This window comes from Convolutriloba macropyga, chromosome 3, assembly GCF_964194025.1.
Source record: "Convolutriloba macropyga chromosome 3, txConMacr16.3, whole genome shotgun sequence".
In the NCBI taxonomy this organism is placed as follows: domain Eukaryota; kingdom Metazoa; phylum Xenacoelomorpha; order Acoela; family Convolutidae; genus Convolutriloba; species Convolutriloba macropyga.
In genome coordinates this window covers 5,271,060-5,291,225 of record NC_134470.1, presented here as the reverse complement: position 1 = coordinate 5,291,225, position 20,166 = coordinate 5,271,060, and the positions used below count along the sequence as shown (strand labels likewise).

The window sequence follows — 20,166 nt, the reverse complement described above, 5'->3', positions numbered from 1 at the left end:
ACTCATCATAAAACAGACCATATATGGTATCTTACTCATCATAAAACGGACCATATATGGTATCTTACTCATCATAAAAAGGACCATATATGGTATCTTACTCATCATAAAACGGACCATATATGGTATCTTACTCATCATAAAAAGGACCATATATGGTATCTTACTAATTTACTAATCATAAAACGGACCATATATGGTACCTTGCCAATCATAATACGGACCATATACGATATCCTACTGACCATAAAATGGACCATAAAGTAAGTAAGTTTGGTCAAACCGGGCACCCCCATCGAAACAAACTCCCAGGGAAATAAACCCACACTTAACTATTCAAGAGCCGCGCATTTATCGTGTTTAGTAATGCCTTGCGGGCAGCGGCCACTTCTTTGCGGCCTGTATAATTTGACATGAAACTATCACAACCGAAAATATTATAAGGACCGAAAATCAATTTTAAAATGGGGTTTTGTCTGTGGGTTTATTCTATTTAAAATAGGAGTTGTTTTATTCCGTGAGGGGGGCTTATTTCCTAGACACAAATAAAAACTTGGGGGGGGGGGGGGGGGGGAGGAAAGATATACTGAAATTGGTTTTTTCAGTTCAATTAATCTTGGCCGATCGATATATTCGTCGTAGAGAGTTGTGAGTGGTACCATTAGAAAGATTTTTTGAAAAACGTTTTCTACACGAAGTTATCGAGGTTTAAACTCGTGTGAATAATTGACTGATTTCCTTGAATGACTGTTTTTGTTCCGATTTTCCGTTTTTTTGCAGAAAAATGTTGTCATTTTTGCTGAAATTATGTTACAATTTTAAAAACAGTTGGTTTCAGCTTTAAAGATTTAAAAGTATTGCTGAATTGTTTGCTGAAGTTTTTGGCTGAAACTGTGGCATAGATTCTTTTTAAATCCGTCCATTCTTTCATCAAATATGGCGAAAATAAGCATATTTAGACCACTTTGTATAAATTTATGGTACATGCAGACAAAAATGCTGCCACAATCGGTGAATCTGTGGAAACTCCAAGAATTCGTCCTGCGATAGTCTTATGAAAAAACTTTTGCCGGTTTTCCAAAATTAAAAATGAAATTATTAGCTTTTCACTTTTAAATGGTATTTTTATCAACCAATTTGTAGCGTATTCTCAGCAACGAAATGTTGTTTCCATTGACATAAATTCTGGAGATAACTGCAGTTTTACGTTTTTATAATGCTTTTTGGCCTTGATACTGCGAGTTTTAAAAAAATTGATGATTTCTGGACATTGGAATACTTTGAGTATTTTTGGTTCTTTTCGGTTCTTTTTTGAATACATTTGGTTCTTTTTGTGTCTTTTCACGTAATGACATTATTGAAAGGTCTATCACAATTATGGCAATTATCTGATGATATTAGTGAATAGATTATCGTTTTAACGGCTTCGGCAAAATTTTCTTGCAAAATTTATATGAATTTTGGACCTGGTTTTTATTTCTCGTTCGATCTTTTCGTAGACGTATGGTATGGCACTTTCCATAAAATGACATGTCCTAATGGCTTCTTATGAAGGCATAAAGATATTTTTTAATATCTCAGTTGACAGCTAATCGTTTTCATGGCTTTGAAATAAATTGTTTTAAAAAACAAACAAACGTATTTTATGTTTTTGCTTTTTTGATCTTTTGTCTCTTTTGTTACCTAAACTAATGAATGACAGTTCAGAAATCACACCATTGATTGTATGCAGCTGCAATTGGTCTTTTTCAAAAGTATTGATTGAAAAAATTTTGATTTTAACGGCTTCGATACAAAATTAGTTAGGTTTTTTCTTTGTTTTTGTTCTTTGTGTAGTCGAATGGCATATTCTGGATAAAGACAGTTCTCAAGCACTAAGGCATAGGTAACCAATTTAATTAAATTATTATAATAAAAAATTGGTTTTGATAATTTCGAGTTTAATTGTTTTCAAAAAATTTAATGGTATTCTCTTACTTTGCTAATTTTTTTGTCTACTTATTATCAAGTCTCATTAATGAAAGGTCGCATATCAGATTATTGGTGCTAAACGGACGCTTATTTGAACGTATCTAATGTTCTTAGTGAATATATGGTTTTTGAACGGCCTCGACACCGTTTTCTTGCATGTTTTTTTAAAATTTTTATTATGTATTAGTCGTGTTTTCGTAGATTTCTGACATACTCTGGATAATGATAGTTCTCAATGACGATGGCTTTTTATGGGAATATACTTGAAACTTTTCAAGAATTTTAGTTGATAGCTCATGTTTTACAGGACACATTGAAGTTAATTGTTTTGAAAAAATTTTTCGCTTTGGAATTTTTTGTCCTTTCCTGAACCTGATTTTCCAGTTTCATTCAGGACACCACGCCTCTAGCCTCATTTCTGTAGCAGTAAGCTGCAATTGGACATTTTAAGATCTTTTAGTGAATAGCTTAGGATTTTAACGGCTTCAACTCTATTTTCTGGTAATTTTTTTTATTTGTTGTTCTTTTTGTAGTCTCGCGGATAATGACAAGTCTCAATCGCTTTTTGTAGAATAATAGAACCGTTTCAATTTTTAACTGTTGGTTTTGATGACTTCGAAATGAATTGTTTTCAAAAAATATAATTGTTTTTCTAACTTTGCATCTTTTTGATGTTATTTATCCATTTTTACCTATTCTCAATAATGAAGCGTCACATATGACATTATAGTTGCAGAAAACAGGCGCAATCGAATGCATCTAAAGTTTAAGTGCACGGGTTATGTTGTTAACAACGCTTTCCCGCAACAATAAATTAAGTTTTTTTCGGAATTAATCTTCTTGTAGTCTTATGGCATATTTTGGATCATAAAAAGTCTTAGCCGCTTCCTACTGAGGTTTAAACGAACCTAGTTATTATATTCAGTTGTTAGTTAATCTTGTTCATGACTTTGAACCTAGTTCTTTTTCAAAAAATACATGCTAATTTTATAACGCGACCATTTTATTTTTCTCTACTTGATACCTAGTATTAATTAAGGACAGGTTCTGTATTTTTTCTTATGAAGTACAAGTTAATTTGGTTAGTTTAGGTTTTATCTGATGTTTTTTGGACTTTGCTATTAAGTATTTATTTTTAAAAACAGACATCGAATTTTGGTCGTAATTAATGCTTGTCGTTTATATATGATTTTGCTGTTTGTCTTGTCTTGCAGTCTTATTAATGGCAGAACTCGCAGACTCATTGGTCCTCTAACATGGAATTATTTAACTCGTGGTTTGAGTTTTAAACATTTAAAAAAAATTAATATAGTACTCTTTTGGAGCAAATTGTGAACTTTGAACGTCATTTTTTCCTCATTTAGCGGACAATAAAGTCAAAGATGTGGTTGAGCGCTGTCGAAACATCATGTGCAAGCGCACATTACCGAGCCTCCTTGTTGGAAGCTGTTCCTGAGTTGACACCATAATGCAAAAATTTGCAAAAATATAGCTTCATTTCATGGCTCCTGTAAATGATTTTAGTCACAAAAATTTCATTGAAAGAAAGTTTTGGAAAATCAGTTCTTTAAAGTAATCCGAAAAAGCGCAAAATCAAAAGGCAGAAGAGGAGTAGTTTTAATAATATTTTATAAGTTTTTTTTTCTTATGAAGTCAATATAAACAGTATATTTGAACATGTGGGTGTGGAGTCCCGTGTTGAGAAAGACCGACGATAACGAAGCGTCGTTTTTCGTCGGCTTTTGTCGGTTTCATCGTTTTTACTTGTAAGAAGTGTTGGTTTTTGACGGTTTTTGTCAGTTTCTGTCAGTTTTTGGAGAGAGCGTTTTGAGCCATGTTTTTCTACCCAGTGCTCTGCTCAAATCTCCTAAAGTTTTTTTATGTAACTCCGCCACTGCCGGTCCCAAGCCCGGAATTAAAAAAGAGGAGGGTAAAAAACATATCATACTGGAAAATCTCGGAAGTCGATCAATTTATGCCAAAAACCGATTTTTCGTACGTTTGGAACCGACAAAAACCGACGCTTCGTTCCCTTTAAACCGACGAAACCGACACTTCTCACGTATTGAAACCGATGATAACCGACGCTTTTTTAAGTTTTGAAACCGACGAAAACCGATGCTTCTTACGTTTAAGTACCAACGAAAACCGATCAAAACGAGTAAAAAACGTAAGGGCTTTAATCGGTTTCGGCGAAGTAAAAGCGACGAAAACCGACGATTTCTTATGTTTAAATCCGACGGAATTCTCAACCTCGGGTGTCATTAACAGTCACAAAAATCATGTAGTTCTGTAAATTAAAGGTGATTAATTCGCCGATGCGAACAGTGTGTGCTTATTCCATTGGCACAATTATCATCTAATTGGAATGGCTGATAAGCAACTCTACCTCCCGCCGAGTAGCTTTCATTTTTGGGCAAGTCTGAGTGCAAGTCAATTTTCAGTATTGAATCAAAGTTATGATCAAGTCATTTTTTTTACAATTGTCAGTGTCTAGAACACGTCTTGTTCAAGGCTTGCAAATATACATCCGAATTTTGGCAAAGTACAATTCCAATATTGTCCGACAATTAGCAATTATAAAGCCAAGTTTTGGAAAGCCAAAAATGGGTCCGGAAAATGAGAAAATTAGACAAAATTATGTTTGTTGGGTTATGGACTTTCGCAAGCGGAATAAAAAGCGTTTTTAACTAAGTAAAAGAATTAATTTCTCAAAAATGAGAGAATAACAAAATGATATTTTACAGTAGAATTTAGAGATTTACAGGAGAGATCTGATTATTAGATCAAGATGGTGATTTGAATTTGGGGATGAAAAAGGACTCAAAAATCAGCTGTATATATACCCATTATCAGTGTGAAAAAGTCAAGATACAAAACTAATCTTAGCACCGTGATTTATAGTGGGGGTCGCAAAGGTTACCCAATATGGTTTGCTTCTGCAAATCAGTCGCAAAGGGAACCATAAATGGAATGCATTTGCACTTTTCTGAGAATTCATTCACACTTCCGGAGATATCATCATCAATTAATACATGCTGGGAAGATTTTACATCAATTAATCTAACTCTAATAATAGTTATCTAGATTCACCAATTTGAACCGAATATTGATTCTCAGCACCATTTCTTGACGATTCATTTATAAAATTTCTTTGATCAAAATCAAATTGCTTGTCTTTCTAATCTGGTAAGTCAAACTTTCTTTCTAATTCTCACTAAGTTTAAGACTATAGTTTGATCGAAATTCTAACACCCCCACTCAGACTTGAGCTGATTGCGTAGAGTCTGTTCCCATCAAAACTGCTCTGAATGTTTCCACTTTCGAAACGGGTAAGGACTTTGTGAAGATGTCCGCTGCCATTTTGTCTGTAGGAACGTAATGAATTGAAATAGTCCCATCCTCCGTTTTGTCCCGGATGAAGTGAAACTTTGTTTCGATGTGCTTGCTCCTTTTGTGCATGACTGGGTTTTGGCAGAGTCTGATACAACTTTGGTTGTCTTCTCCAATTGCTATTGGACGTTTCTGTTGGATGCCAAAATCCTCTAGAAGTTGTTTCAGGTAGAGTGCTTCCTGAACTGCTGCTGCCATGCCCTGATATTCTGCTTCTGATGAAGAAAGAGCAACTGTGGCCTGCTTCTTGACACCCCAGCTGAGTGCTGCGCCACGTCCGTTGAGCTTGAAGTAATAGCCCGTTGTTGATTTTCTGTCGTTCACGTCTCCAGACCAGTCTGCATCACTTTCCCCCACTAAATCATAAATAGCCTCTTTTGTGTAAGTAAGTTTTAAACCTTTTGAACCTTGAAGATATCGCAGAAGTCGTTTTCCGCACATCCAGTGTTGATTGGTAGTTGCATTCATGTGTCTGGACAGAATGTTGACTGTGAACATGATGTCTGGCCTCGTCTGTTTGGCCAGATACAGAAGCGATCCAACCAAGCTTCTGTAGATCCTCTGGTCCACTTCTTCGTCTCCGTTCTGTGCTGTCTGAAGTTTCAAATTCAAATCAGCTGGAGTTCTTGAGGGTTTGCATTGATCCATTTGAAACCGCTCAAGCATTGTTTCTATGTAGCGTTCTTGGTCGACTGTGACTTTGCCCTCTTCTCGTCTGATTCTTAGACCCAGAAACCAGTGTAGTCTCCCTCTGTCTTCCATGTGAAAGGTTGCTTCTAGTGCCTTCTTGACATCAGAGACCACTGTCATACTTCTTGATGCTACTATGATGTCGTCAACCCAGACCAAGATGAAGGTGTGATCCTCTGCTTCTGATCTTGCGAACAAGCAGTGATCGTTCCTGCTTCTGGTGAACCCCTGTCTCAGTAGGAAGTTTGCCAGCTCTTTGTACCAGTTGTTAGCAGCCTGTTTCAAACCATAAATTGATTTATTTAGTCGACATACTAACTTCTCCCCATCTGATCCGCGTTTTACAAACTCCTGTGGCTGTTCCAGATACACTTCTTCCTCGATTGGTGAGTGCAGGAAAGCAGTCTTGACATCAAATTGGTGCATCACATGGCCTTGCTTCGCTGATAGCTGAAGTAGAATCCTGAATGTCTCTGGCTTACAGGTAGGCGCAAAAGTCTCAAAGTAGTCCAGTCCTTCCACTTGTTTGAAGCCTTTCGCCACATAGCGCGCTTTGTATTTGTCCACTTGACCACTGGGTCCCAATTTCACTTTGTAAACCCATTTGCCCGGTATGACGTCCCTGTCTGTGGGTGGTCTCACTAGGTTCCAAGTCTCGTTGTCTTGGAGTGCCTTGACCTCGTCCTTCATTGCCCGGTGCCACTGGTCCCAATCGTCACCTTGCTTGGCTTCGTAGACTGTTTTGGGTTCACATAGTCGCCCTCAGTCACAGCAAGATGGGTCCTGACTTCTCCAAAAAATTTCAGAACATTCCTTGCTCGTGTCCTTCGTCTGGGCTCCGCTCTGTCCGCGTGTTCCAGTGCATCTTCATTGAAGCCAACTGTCTCTAACTGTGAGAAGTCTTCTGTGTCACTGTCTTCCAGTGAATCTGAGTCTCTGTGACTCCCTCTTGTTGCAGTAGATTCTTCATCTAGTGCTGTTTCTCCAACATCCGAGGCCTCTTGTCTCAGTGTTGTTTCTTGAGTATTCACGCTCCCTGCGTCATGCCACTCCTCCTTTATTGCAGTAGATGTGTCCTGTCGTTCTCTGTTGTCATCGTCTTGATGACCATCATCTGGGTGGCAGATTCCCAGTTCCGACCCATCATCTAGTAGGTCCGCCGTTTCTTTGTTGTCAGGGATTGAGCCCACTTCAGACTCCTTGATGATCACATCTCGAACTGCCATCACCTTGCGTGTGTTGGGTATGTACACCAGGTATCCGTTTTCTCCTTCAGTGTAACCCACAAACTTTCCTTCCAGTGCCTTGGGTTCAAGTTTGCTGTCTTCTCTGTCCCTCTTCCCCATGAAGACTGTGCAACCAAAAATAGATAATTTACTAATTGAAAGCTTAGGTTTTATACCTCTCATCAGCTCTGCTGGGCATATTTCTTCTCCTCATCTCACAACCAAGTTTCTGATCCCTGCTGCGTGAAGAATTGCTGCTCCCCACATCATCTTTGGAAGTCCTGAGTCAATGAGCAAACATCTTGCCATCTCCAGCAGTGTCCTGTTGCACCTCTCAGCTAACCCATTCTGTTGTGGCGTCTCTGGTATGGTCTTCTCCTGTAGAATGCCTGCATCTAAGCAGTACGTCTCGAACTGCTCTGAGAGAAACTCCTTCGCATTGTCTTGCCTCAGCTTCTTGGGCGTCCCCACACTGAGAACAAATTTCTTCAGGCTGGCCAGTGCTTCACTCTTTGCCTTAAGCAAGTCCACAAACACAAACTTCGTGTATTGGTCTGCAAACACTATGCAGAACCGGAACCCTGACAGTGACTCTACTCTGAAAGGTCCCATCACGTCTGTGAACACCCTCTCCAGCTTCTCTTCTGCTTGGGTCTCTGCCACTCTTGGTACTGGAGTCTTTGTGATCTTGGCCAATGCACACACATTGCATACATCATCGAGTTCCCCCACTGTCTCTGGTGCATTCCTGACCACATCCGCTTGATTCAAATGACCCAATCGTCTGTGCCACTTCCTTGCACTGTCAAGTTTCACGCTGTTGGAACTCATCTTGAATTCTAGAACGCGGAAGGGTAAGTAAAACAAATTATTTTCTTGTGTTAGTTTTACCCGAGTTCCCTTCTGGTGTTTCATGCAGCTGTTTCCTCTCTCGAAAGTGAAGCTATGTCCCCACTCCGTGCATCTTGAGACTGATAGGAGGTTTGAAGAATAGTCCGGCACACACAGAACATTTTTGAGTTCGCATTGGAATTCCCCTTTGTTTGAGGGTATGCTGATCCTCACACAGCCTCTGCCCACCACTCTGGAAGCCTCTCCGTTGGGATTTCTGACCACTGATTGAATGGGCACAAAGTCCAGAAACGCATCGATGTTCGTCACTATGTGATCTGTACAACCACTGTCCACTAGCATGCCTGCTGTCTTCCACTGGGTAAGAGCTGCCCAGCATTCCTCGTCTGGTGTAGCCAATGTTGGACCCATTGCCACTGACTCATGTTTGCCTCCATTTCTTTGTCTCTTGCATGCCCTGTCTAGGTGACCCTTCTCACCACACTTGCTGCATTGTGCTGTCTCCTTCTTCCTGCAGTCCTTGGCAAAGTGTCCAGGGATCCCACACACAAAGCAGTTTCCTTTCTTGGGTCCCTTCATGAAGTCACGCTTCACTGCCAGTGCCACTGAACCACTTTGTCCCTTGTGTCTCTGCACCGTGCTCTCATGAAAGTTCTGCAGCCTTTTTCTCAACTCTGTGAAGTTCGTTGCCGGGTTGAAGCTTTCCTGTATTACAAAACTTTCATACCTCATTGGCAGACCATTGAGGACCAAGGCGTTGAAGAGGGTCTCTGAGACTGCTTCCCCTGCTTCTTGTAGCCTTGTGAGCAACTCCTGTCCTCTGATGAAGAAGCTGTCCAAATCCTCAGAATCCTCGAGCTGCAGTCGAGCAAGCTGTGCCACTAAAGTCACCACTGTCGGCGTCTCCACACTCTGAAATCTCTGCTGCAAAAGCTTCCAAGCCTTTGCTCCATCTCCAATGCCATCATCTCCCACACAGTCATGTCTCATCAGCATGAGGGTTGTTGCATCTAGAGTCAGTGCCAGATGGCACAACACATTGTTCCGTTTCTCCTTGATGTCTGCAACTTCCTTCTCATATGCATCCTTCAGCACCTTGTGGTTCTTCTTTTCATCATTGGTTGCCCCATTGGCCAGTGGCGCAGGCTCATTGGGTTGCTCCTCTGTCCCCAGTAGTGATTTGTAGAGTCCCTTCGTCTGCATCATCGCCACAAATCTTGTGCTCCAGATTGGAAAGTCCTGTGCCTTTCCTGTGTAGGTCAGCAGCTTCACTGTCTGTTGATCCATTGAAGTTTGAGCAGGCAAAACAGTTGTGAAAAGAAAAGGTACTAAGCAGAAAAGGATTATGACTGTCAACAACAAATTAGTTTTGTTTTGGAAATTAATTTTATGACTTAAAAAATTCCTGGGCCCATAACCTGTTGGGTTATGGACTTTCGCAAGCGGAATAAAAAGCGTTTTTAACTAAGTAAAAGAATTAATTTTTCAAAAATGAGAGAATAACCAAATGATATTTTACAGTAGAATTTAGAGATTTACGGGAGAGATCTGATTATTAGATCAAGATGGTGATTTGAATTTGGGGATGAAAAAGGACTCAAAAATCAGCTGTATATATACCCATTATCAGTGTGAAAAAGTCAAGATACTAAACTAATCTTAGCACCGTGATTTATAGTGGGGGTCGCAAAGGTTACCCAATATGGTTTGCTTCTGCAAATCAGTCGCAAAGGGAACCATAAATGGAATGCATTTGCACTTTTCTGAGAATTCATTCGCACTTCCGGAGATATCATCATCATTTAATACATGCTGGGAAGATTTTACATCAATTAATCTAACTCTAATAATAGTTATCTAGATTCACCAATTTGAACCGAATATTGATTCTCAGCACCATTTCTTGACGATTCATTTATATAATTTCTTTGATCAAAATCAAATTGCTTGTCTTTCTAATCTGGTAAGTCAAACTTTCTTTCTAATTCTCACTAAGTTTAAGACTATAGTTTGATCGAAATTCTAACAATGTTTAAAAAAATAGGATCGTGAAACGCCAAAATCTGCCAAAATATATCAATAACAGGTTCAGAAAACGCCAATATTAAAATTCGCAAACATTGAATTGCCTGTGTAAGCTTAAAAAATCAAAACCCAACTGTCATCAGGCATACCCCATTTTTGGGGGTACAGAGACTAACATCTAAAATAGAGACCAAATTCTTAAGCCGATTGTGAAGGGACAAAACTCATTCCCTAGCCAACTAAAAAAGCTCTAAAAATTTTATTAAGAAATCATATTTCGCAAATATTTGATGAAGAAAAAGACCAGCGAGCGATGCCCCTCCGACATTATCGATTATCGATTATAACTCGAAAAAATTGCTAATAATCTGTGCGGGTTGTTATTGATTACAAGGCAAATAATTATAAAAATAGAAGTAACTGAGCTCAACGATTGTTCAAGGACTATTTTGGAAATCAGCCATAGTCATTGGAATATCGTCGGCAGGAGTTTCGGCCGGAATCCTGCTCTGGTTGATTTCGGGTCTGAGCAAATTGGATGGTTGATTTCGGGATGAGAGAGTTGGGCCCATCGGCTTTTGATGTCGTATAACAGGGCCTCGGGCAAGCATACTGAACCCTCACTGTGCAAACTTTTTATCAATTTTTTCCTTGCTTGGACATATTCGATATCTGTTATACCTAAGAAATAGCAAAATTTGGTGATTTGGTTAATTTGGTTTTGAAATGGCAAAAAAACGGCTGAAAAGGGCGGAAAAAGCTTACCGTGGCACGTTTCAAAATTTTTCGAAATTTCAGTTTTTCTCGAAATTTTTTGAAAAAGTTTGTTTTGACTCGGGAATCAAATTGCAAGTGTTATCCAAGACTTGTCCGAGACTTGCCAGATCTGACATACTTTTATTAAGACTTGTCCAGTACTGGAAGGCGAAATGAGACTTTCACTTAGACTTGCTTAGTACTGAAAGAGACTTTCAGCTCTATACGGGATGCTAGGAACAAATCATAGTTAAAGTTCCTATAATCTGATCAGATCAACTTTGCTCCGGAGCAGTGGGGCGTTTAAAGACAACCCTGCAACCAGTTACGGTGTGAAGAAGAGTGACGAGGAGTGATGATTTTCAAACGTGAGGTTGAAAGTAGTGACATCCTCAAGTAAATTTAATAGTGAAAATGGATTTTAGAAATTGCATTTTCTCGACAAAAATAAAAAAAATCATTAAAAAAGTGCTATTCATTAGAAGGAATTTTAATGAACATGGAAGTCATTAGATAATTTTCTTTTATTGACAAAACGATTAATGTGGTTTTGGAATAGTTACCAATTAATCATTTTCTAATTCACTTTGAGGAAAAGCTTATAATAATCTAATAAAAAAAAGATACTCTGCTTTTTAAGGTATAAACTTCTCATTCAGCAAAAAATCATACTCGATCTGATATGAAACAATTTTACAGCGCATTTTATTTTCATCATCATCTTTTTTTTCATTGTGGTTAAACAATATGATGAAACAATTAATCAATTCTAAGAAATTATTAGTTAGTTGTTAAGATTAGCCAGTATTGTGATTCAGTTCACATATAAAGAATACTTTTAGTCGTCATCGGAAAAGTGTGGGCTGGTGTATTCGAAGGCAAATTCATGGTTTTCACGCAGTGTTAAGGGTGTCAAATGAAAATAGAGCAATTATGTTTCTCGCCAAAGGTCTCATTTGTATATGTTTGAAAAAACTGCGATCCCCAAGCGCGGTCACAACAATCTGCGTTTTATATGTAAGTTAAACACAGTCCTCAAAATGGACGGCTTCATTTAAGCACCCTAGTCTAGGGTTCTTCTTCTTTTCATCTCGATTCATTTAACCCCGCATATTTTAACCCCTATCTTTTAACCCCTCTATCTTTTAACCTCTGTATCATTTCACCCCTCTATCATTTCATCACGCCAATTAGCAGTCGACACTAAAGGCATATTTTGCCATAATTAAGTCGACAACTTAAACTCAAGGTTAAATGATAGTTTCATATCAAGTCTCACGGGCCGCTTAGGCATGGCCATGGCCCGCAATGCACGGCGAAATGATTTTATTGCTAATTTAATAGTCCTTTTTTTACAAAAGATTAAAATCGGCATAAAATGCTCGTAGGGCTAAATGTTGGAAGGGTGAATAAACCGAGGTTAAATGATAGGGGGTTAAATAAATGGGGTTAAAAAAACGGGACACCCTAGTCTAGACCAAGGATTATTAAAGGACCGTCCTGATCCGTTATAGGGCGTTAAAATACAGTCCTGGATAGATTTTTGCTATGAAAAAGTTTTTCTCGACTTTGAATGGAACTAAAACAACCGTCTTCGAATTTGGCTAGACAATAAAACGTATCCTGGATTTTGGCTGGACAATAAAACATGTCCTGGAATTTGGCTGGACAATAAAACGCGTCATGTAATTTGGCTGTACAATAAAATGTTGTCTGGAATTACGCTCGCAACCGTTGTAATGTCGGGTTTTGACTTCCCTAAAATTTAAAGACATGTAGCGTAATTGATTAATCATTGGGTACGGTTAGATAAGGCCACGACATAGAACCCAAGTGTTAATGGATTTTTTTGTTTGACTCATTTTTGCATTTGAAAAAAATTTGTCTGGATTTATGAAAAGAATTTAGCTCGACTTTAACTGTGTCCTCAACTATGTAACTATAGTCTTTTTATTCCGCAATCAGAATTTACAGGCATGTTTATAGGTCGAGGTTTTGACCGGGTAAAATTCAAACCCTCTTTTGATATTATTCAGGACGATACTTCGCATTGAAATGCGTCAATTTCTGTGTTTAAAAAGAAAAATTTCACTGAATTTTTCGTCTGGAATTATGCTTCCACTTTCGACTTTAACTGTGTCCTCAACTATGTAACTATAGTCTTTTTATTCCGCAATCAGAATTTACAGGCATGTTTATAGGTCGAGGTTTTGACCGGGTAAAATTCAAACCCTCATTTGATATTATTCAGGACGATACTTCGCATTGAAATGCGTCAATTTCTGTGTTTAAAAAGAAAAATTTCACTGAATTATGATTTAATGAAAACATGTCTATCTAAAATTCCCTTTGCTTAATCTAAATTCGTGAATAATCCATTCTTATTTTACTCTGTTCCAATTGACTAAAAAACTCTTGTCAAAATTAGGTTGTGTAAAAGATTGTAGCTTTGAATAATTGAGGTTAAGAATATCGGTAGTGATAGAATATGCCCAACCTCTTGCTAATGTTTGCAAAAGTTTAAGTCGATCATAGGTTTCTTTACAATTATGCGTTTCAGTAAGCTAAGCAATTTTATAACGTTACCCATTGTAAAGTCTAGCAAAGCTTGAACGGTAAAAAACTAAATGTGATAAAGAATCAATTTGTAGTCAATTTGAGAGACAACTGATTGTGATAACAATTCTAAATCACTAACTTACACAATAGATGAACAATCACATTCCTGTTCAATAAAAATCTTAGTTTAAAGCTCTAAATCTAACGCCCTAATTGCTGATTGGTTGTTCGAGTGAATGACGTGAGTCAACAGTCATAGATCTGTAACAAATGCTTCAGTTGGATGATGCAATAATGATGCCTGCATAGTACTGAATGTCTCAAATACATTAATGGTATCACAATAAAATTTAAAAAAAAAGCGACCTAGTAAAAGGAAATTCTTGGATATAATTAGATAAAACATGAAAAAGTGTATTTTTTGTCACAATATAAATGATGATCAGTTGTGAATTTGAAGCAGATATATTAGTTGGGTGTATGGATAGTTTAGATGTATCACCATCATGGGCCAAACTGCTGATTTCATCCGAAATGTAGTTCAAAAATTGAGGGAGGGGTATGCATATATGGAGTCTAAACTTAATTAATTTTTTCAACTTTTTTTAAAAGAAAATTCTACATACTCCAAACTGCTCAATCGCTTATTACACTTATTGACCTCTAATGTCTCTTGCTTCCGTTTCACATTGGTACCAACGCAACACTGCACTTTTTACTGATAAATTACTCTCCTACATCCTTTTTTCTAAACCATCCTAAGATTTTTTTTAATTTTCTTTTTTTTTCTATTTTGAGATCCAATTATGTGTGTAGCTGCTCGCTTGCTTCAGATCATCTGCCTATGAGTAAACCTCAAAAAATGCTTAGGTGTTTGTTTTTAAAATCAGCTTGCAAATAAACAAAAGTTCTACACGCCACAGGTAGTCAATGGAACAGTTTTCTTTGATATGATTTTATTCCTCACTATATATGTAGATTATTTGATATAAAAATTCCTTCCTTAGTTAATTGGAACTTGTAGAAATTTTTATAAAGCAGGCGGAGATTAATTGATTTTTTGTAGTACGCTCTCTGAACGTTTATAGCATAGTAGAATTTTTCTTAGTTTTTTAATAGGATATCTACAGTGAATTAAGAAGAAAACGAACTTCGAGCAGATTTTTTTGTATCTTAAAATAAAAATATGAAATTGCTATTAGTTGCTAACAGTATGAAACCTTAGCTTCTTCAACCTCAAATCTAAGATATTTAAAGAACTTTCATAATAAAACTTGTAAAAAAAAATTAAGAAATTTTGGAAATGTTGCTATCAAGTGCGTCAAATTTACAAAACAACCATTTCCAAAACCTCTTACTGACTTACACAGTAAATTGGCCGTTTTCAAGTTTCATCAAGTTTTCAAAATCTCTGAAATTTTATTGGCCCGAAAGTGACGCACGAGTTTTTGCAGAAAAAAACCGCCAATTTTCTATAAACAGCCCAAAGTAGAGTCTAATGAGGTGTCATGTCAAATTTGTAAAATCATCAATGGCTTAACCAAGAGTTAGGACGAACTTGAAGGCCTCAATTTCATACATTTCATCCCCACCAACAGTTAATATTGCCTTTTGCATCGATAGCAATTTCTTAAATTCCTCGAATCTTGTTAATTGAGCATATTTTGCTCCAATTCTTATGATCAATAGAATTATTTGTCATGTGGCAGAGACAAAAACACATTTTTTTTCGTTAACATTGATAAACTAAGTATTGCCAGTTTTTCATTGCATCGGATGATGATTCTTGATAAAAGAAGACTATAACTCTTATTTCCTGAAAACCAACGATAGCACTTGTTTTGTGGAGAACATAGAAAAATTTTGACCAATGTTGTCATTTGGGTGACTACCAAGTAAATATTGATGAATTCCGGTCATTCTTTTACCACACAGAGCAAAATACGGTTAAATTTAAAAATTGATACTGCAGACAGAAAAATGGCAACTTTTTTTCTTTATTTTGTCTTCGAGATCGGTTGCCACTTATGCCGATTTTCTTAAAATTTTGATCAATAAATTTAAATTTTGTTTTTCAATCAAACGAGCGTCAGAATAGTACTAAAAATGCTCTTTCAGAGACAGCTGACAAAAAAGCAATCATTTCATAAAATCAACTTTCAGCAAGTTTTTCACTTAATGATACATCACTAATAATAATAAATAATCACGCTCTCCGCAGAAGGTTAGGCTAGCTTCATTTTTTTCCCAAGTTAACGATAACAGGGCTCAGTTTAGAGGAACAAGTTAATGATTTTCAGACTAACAACTTCAATTAACTCCTAGTGAAAAACCAAAGACCGTATCTCAGATCCATTGAGGTATTATAACTAAAAAACCCTCAATGAGGGAACCTAATATCTCATATGCAAAAGTAACTTTAGCTAATTTCTAATTTGAGTTGTTTCCATCTAATACAGTTTCAGTTACTTTAAAATAAAGAAGATAACAAGGACGCCGAATACATGCAAGGCGACTTTTCATTGATATTACGAATCAGGTCAAATCTTTAATCTTTTATCGGCACTTCTCGATTTTCTCAATTTCCACAAAAAATAATTGCTCTAGTTAAGCTTTTTTGTTATCATAGCGAATTTTCCATTAAATTAAATGAATAAATTCATACTGATTGTGTTTTTAGTAGTTGGATTTCCAGATGATGTCGGCTCTTCCGATTTTCTGCCTCCGGTAAAATTTACACATACTATTTTTTCACAAAATGAGCATTTCTCCATTAATCAAAAGGGAGTGATTTCAGCTTCGTTAAAAATCTGTCTGCTAAAAAAGTTGCATCTTGCCGATGAGTGGATTCGAATCTTTCTAACAAGTTTTAGAAATCTTTCTTGCCCCCTCAAAAGCAACTTTGAACTTAAGTACCTTTTACAAGTACTCGCAGTGCTATAGGTTACAGAAGCGTTTTGATATTTATGATATACATTTTTCATATTTATATTGACATACTTTAAAATTTGAACACTTTTGAACATGAATGAAATTGTTCGCCAAGAAAAAAATTTTTGGGCCGTGAATGCATCTTTATATACTATCTTCATCTTTTCGAAAGTTCTAGTAACGAACTAAAGTTATCTGAGTTGGATTTGTATAAAAGTATTTTTTCATATAGTGAAACCAAGCAGCGCACACTAAAAACAATCCAATTGAGCTAAAAAAGTTTTAGCAGAAAATTTTTAAAAGTTTCAGCAAAAAGAGAAAATGAGTTTCACTTTCATATGTTGAAAAAAAATCTGCAGAGCTTATTATTGTGCATAATAGCAGACAAAAATACATAAACCCAAAAAAATTATTGGTATAATTCTCTGAATTTAGCCTGTATACAACAAAAGCTGAAATCAAAATATGCGTTTGACAAGAATGCCAGATGCAGTCCAATTGTACATTACTTATATCTAATAAACAACAAAAAAATTCACAGAAAATACGAAAAGTAAAAATTGAAATTGCATTCGAAAGAAGAAAAAAGCACTTGCTCGAAATTGATGCAGTCATCGGAAACTTTGATAAAAAAAATTAGACGTCATGTGCCGAAAAGTTTTTTTTGCTAATAATAACGGCCAATTGAATCATTTTGCAGAAAATCTTTAAAAAGTTTCAATGAGTCTCAAAGAACTCCTCAAATTGTCTTTCTAGATATATATGTTGAAATTTTGTTGCATAAAAATTGCTGCTGTCGTGAAGTTAAGAAGGAAAATATAAACGGCAAGTTTTTTTCTAACTAAATAATTGATAAATGTTAAAAAGTACGTTTGGCGGCAACATTCATTTTTTTGATTTGGCAACTAAATAAGAAATTAGTTTTTTTTTACAATCCATAGTTTTTTTTGAAATGGTGATATCTTTAGGAATTAGTCATTTATGTCAAAGATTGAATTAGCAGAAAATAGTGGTAGTTTGTTGTATCAGACTTATGAAAAATCAGAAATTTGAATAAGATAAATTAAATGTTGTCGTTAAGTATTTCCTGAGCTAAAGTCCAGAAATTGGGGTTATAAACTTAGTAGCATCGTGTATGTGTTCGGTTTGAGTTGCAAAGAGGCGAACAAAGCCTGTATTTTTGTTATCCCGTTTAGTCCCGATTTTGCGGTTTTAATACGCAGGAATTGGTGACTTTGAGCAATTTCTAAACGCAGGAAACCATCGGATTTTTCGTTTCCAAAAAAGAAGAAGTCATAAGAAAACGACTATTTTTCTCTTGATAATATTAAAAATAAAACTTTGTGATTATTAAAAGCTGAACTCAAGTACAGACTCTTTAGTCTAACAATTGTAATATCTTTGAAATTCAGAACAAACAAACAAAAGTTCATATTTACGAACAGAGGTTTCTCAACGAGCTAAAAATTAAATTTCAATGAATTTGCATAATTCAGCATAGTGAATATACTGACTTTTTTACGTTTAAACCGGAACTCACCGAGCAAAACAAACAACATATTGACAATTTTTTAAGTTAAAAATGAAACATAGCCAATATTTTTCACGTCGCTTTTATACGAGTGTCTGGACTAATGAGGCCAAGCGATGGAGTTCTATTTTAGTATAAACACTACAGGAGTTCTCAGATCGATCACGCCGATTCTACGACGACATCAAATGTAAGTTGCCTCGAAAGTACACTAAATTATAATATAAAAGGTATCCCTATGAAGCTTCTGAAAATAATCTGATCAATTTGAACTCAAATTTCAAGTTTCAAATTTCAAAAAAATATATAGCATCGTCTTCCAAATGCATTAAAAATCTTGCAAGATTCTTGCAAGTTTTCAATTCGCAATTTACTAGGGTAGGGTCATGCCAATTTATTTTTTCACAAAGCAAAATTTACTGAGAGGTTTGGTTTTCTCATAGTGGTCTATACCTATACAAATTTGAAGTCAAAACTTCTGACCTGATTACATATGACCATGTAACCTCATATGCTTTGGATCGGTCTACAAGTCTGTAATATTCCATGTAACCCTTAACAAAAATGATGTAATTTTTACGTTCAAAAATACGCCAACAAATTACGGTTTTAAAAAAATACGATTTTCGATTTTAAAATTAGTTATTGAGGTTGGTATTTTTTGTCCAATTTTTCTCTCAAGCAATAGTCGTTTTTGAAAAAAAATACTTCTCTGACGCAATCTATCTAAAAACTTATCCAATCAGAAAACATTTATTGAGTCGATGAAGAAAGAGAAAAAGTCACCTCCTAAACTCTGTTCAAAAAACAAAAACCCAAATAATTGTTGTTCATTTTTGATAAGTGGATTCGATTTCAATTCAAATTCAAATCCTTGAATTAATGAGTTACTAACCTTCCTCTTGTTCAACCCAGTGAATCTAAACTTGATACACCTTGATGAAACATGCATGATCTTGACACTCCTTGCAAAACTTGAAAACAACTTGCCAAGAACTTGAAATACCAACATTTCATAGTAAATCTTGATAAGATTTTGTTAAGATCTTACCAAGATAGACCAGGAAAATTCCTTGACAGCTCTTGACAAAATATTGACAAATCTTGATAACAATTATTATTTTTTCTGATCGCTGCTCGACGTATCTCGTCCTCAGTTCACTTGGAAGTTAAAAAATTTAAAAAACCAATAATTTTTCAACATAGGCAACATCAATAAAAGATCAAGTTATTGACTGACCCCATAAATAGGAAATATTCGAACTTCCGAAAAACGCGCAATTCTAATCCATATGGCCATTTGAAAGCCAGCGCTTTTTCAATTGAAAACCAAGTTCATTGTTTTTGTTCACATTTCAGCAGGATGGGACACACGCTTCATATGCCGCAAACGATTTGAAGTTTTTGAATCTCAAAAGTTTTTGAAATTCACTTCTAAATGAGATTAGATTGAGGTCATTTCTTTTTAGCCATCAGGAAATGCAGAAGAAGAATTTATATTGCCGGAGTTTTCAGAGCTTTGGAACCCTGACAATAACGCTGCAACAACCTCACATGGTGGCTCTGACCAGACAACTAGTGGTCCTCATGTAGTGCGTGTCATACTCAGTTATATAGAACAACAGAATTAGTTTCGCCTACACCACTTATATATTGCGAAATTATAAAACATGCTCCTAAAATCAAATTTGTATCATTTGAGGTTGACCTCATTTATCATCCTGTTTATAGATCATAAAGCTATCTATAAAACCAAAATATTAGCAATCATGAAGTGCTCACATGGAAACGAATCCCCCCAAAAAACCAGACACCTCATCAAGAAAACAAACTCCAATTCAAAACAATTCAAAAATTATAAACAAATTAGTATCTTCTTTCCCCGCCCAAGAAAAAAGTCTGCAACATTGATATCATCTGTCAACGAAAGTTCGGTCACGACAACATCTTGTTCTAGAGTTTAATCCATTTCAATTTCAATCTAACAAGGCGGCTCGTTAATGTGCGTTCACACTTGATGTTCCGAACGAGCTCATCTACATTTTTGACTTAATTGTCAAGAAAATGACGAGATTAAAAAATAGATGTTTGAGTTTAAAACCATCGTTATACCACCTCTCTACAAATTGAATTACATAATGCCATGCTTCACTACAACGCTAACAGAATCTGACATTAAATAGATTACGAGACAAAAAAAAACAAACAATAAAATTAGCAAAAACAAAAATT

General features: G+C 36.1%; 1 protein-coding gene across 2 annotated transcripts in view; it reads left to right on the top strand.

The window, feature by feature from the left end:
• Positions 1 to 16,061: 16,061 nt before the first annotated feature.
• The window catches only part of LOC142336798 (uncharacterized), a 78,467-nt gene continuing 74,362 nt past the window's right edge, over positions 16,062 to 20,166 (top strand). For both annotated transcript variants that reach the window (XM_075385724.1, XM_075385722.1), the window contains exons 1-3: positions 16,062 to 16,199; positions 18,068 to 18,124; positions 19,404 to 19,526. In XM_075385724.1, the coding sequence (XP_075241839.1) occupies positions 16,122 to 16,199; positions 18,068 to 18,124; positions 19,404 to 19,526 (258 nt within the window). In that variant the 5' untranslated portion in view covers positions 16,062 to 16,121. The remainder of the gene's footprint in view (positions 16,200 to 18,067; positions 18,125 to 19,403; positions 19,527 to 20,166) is intronic.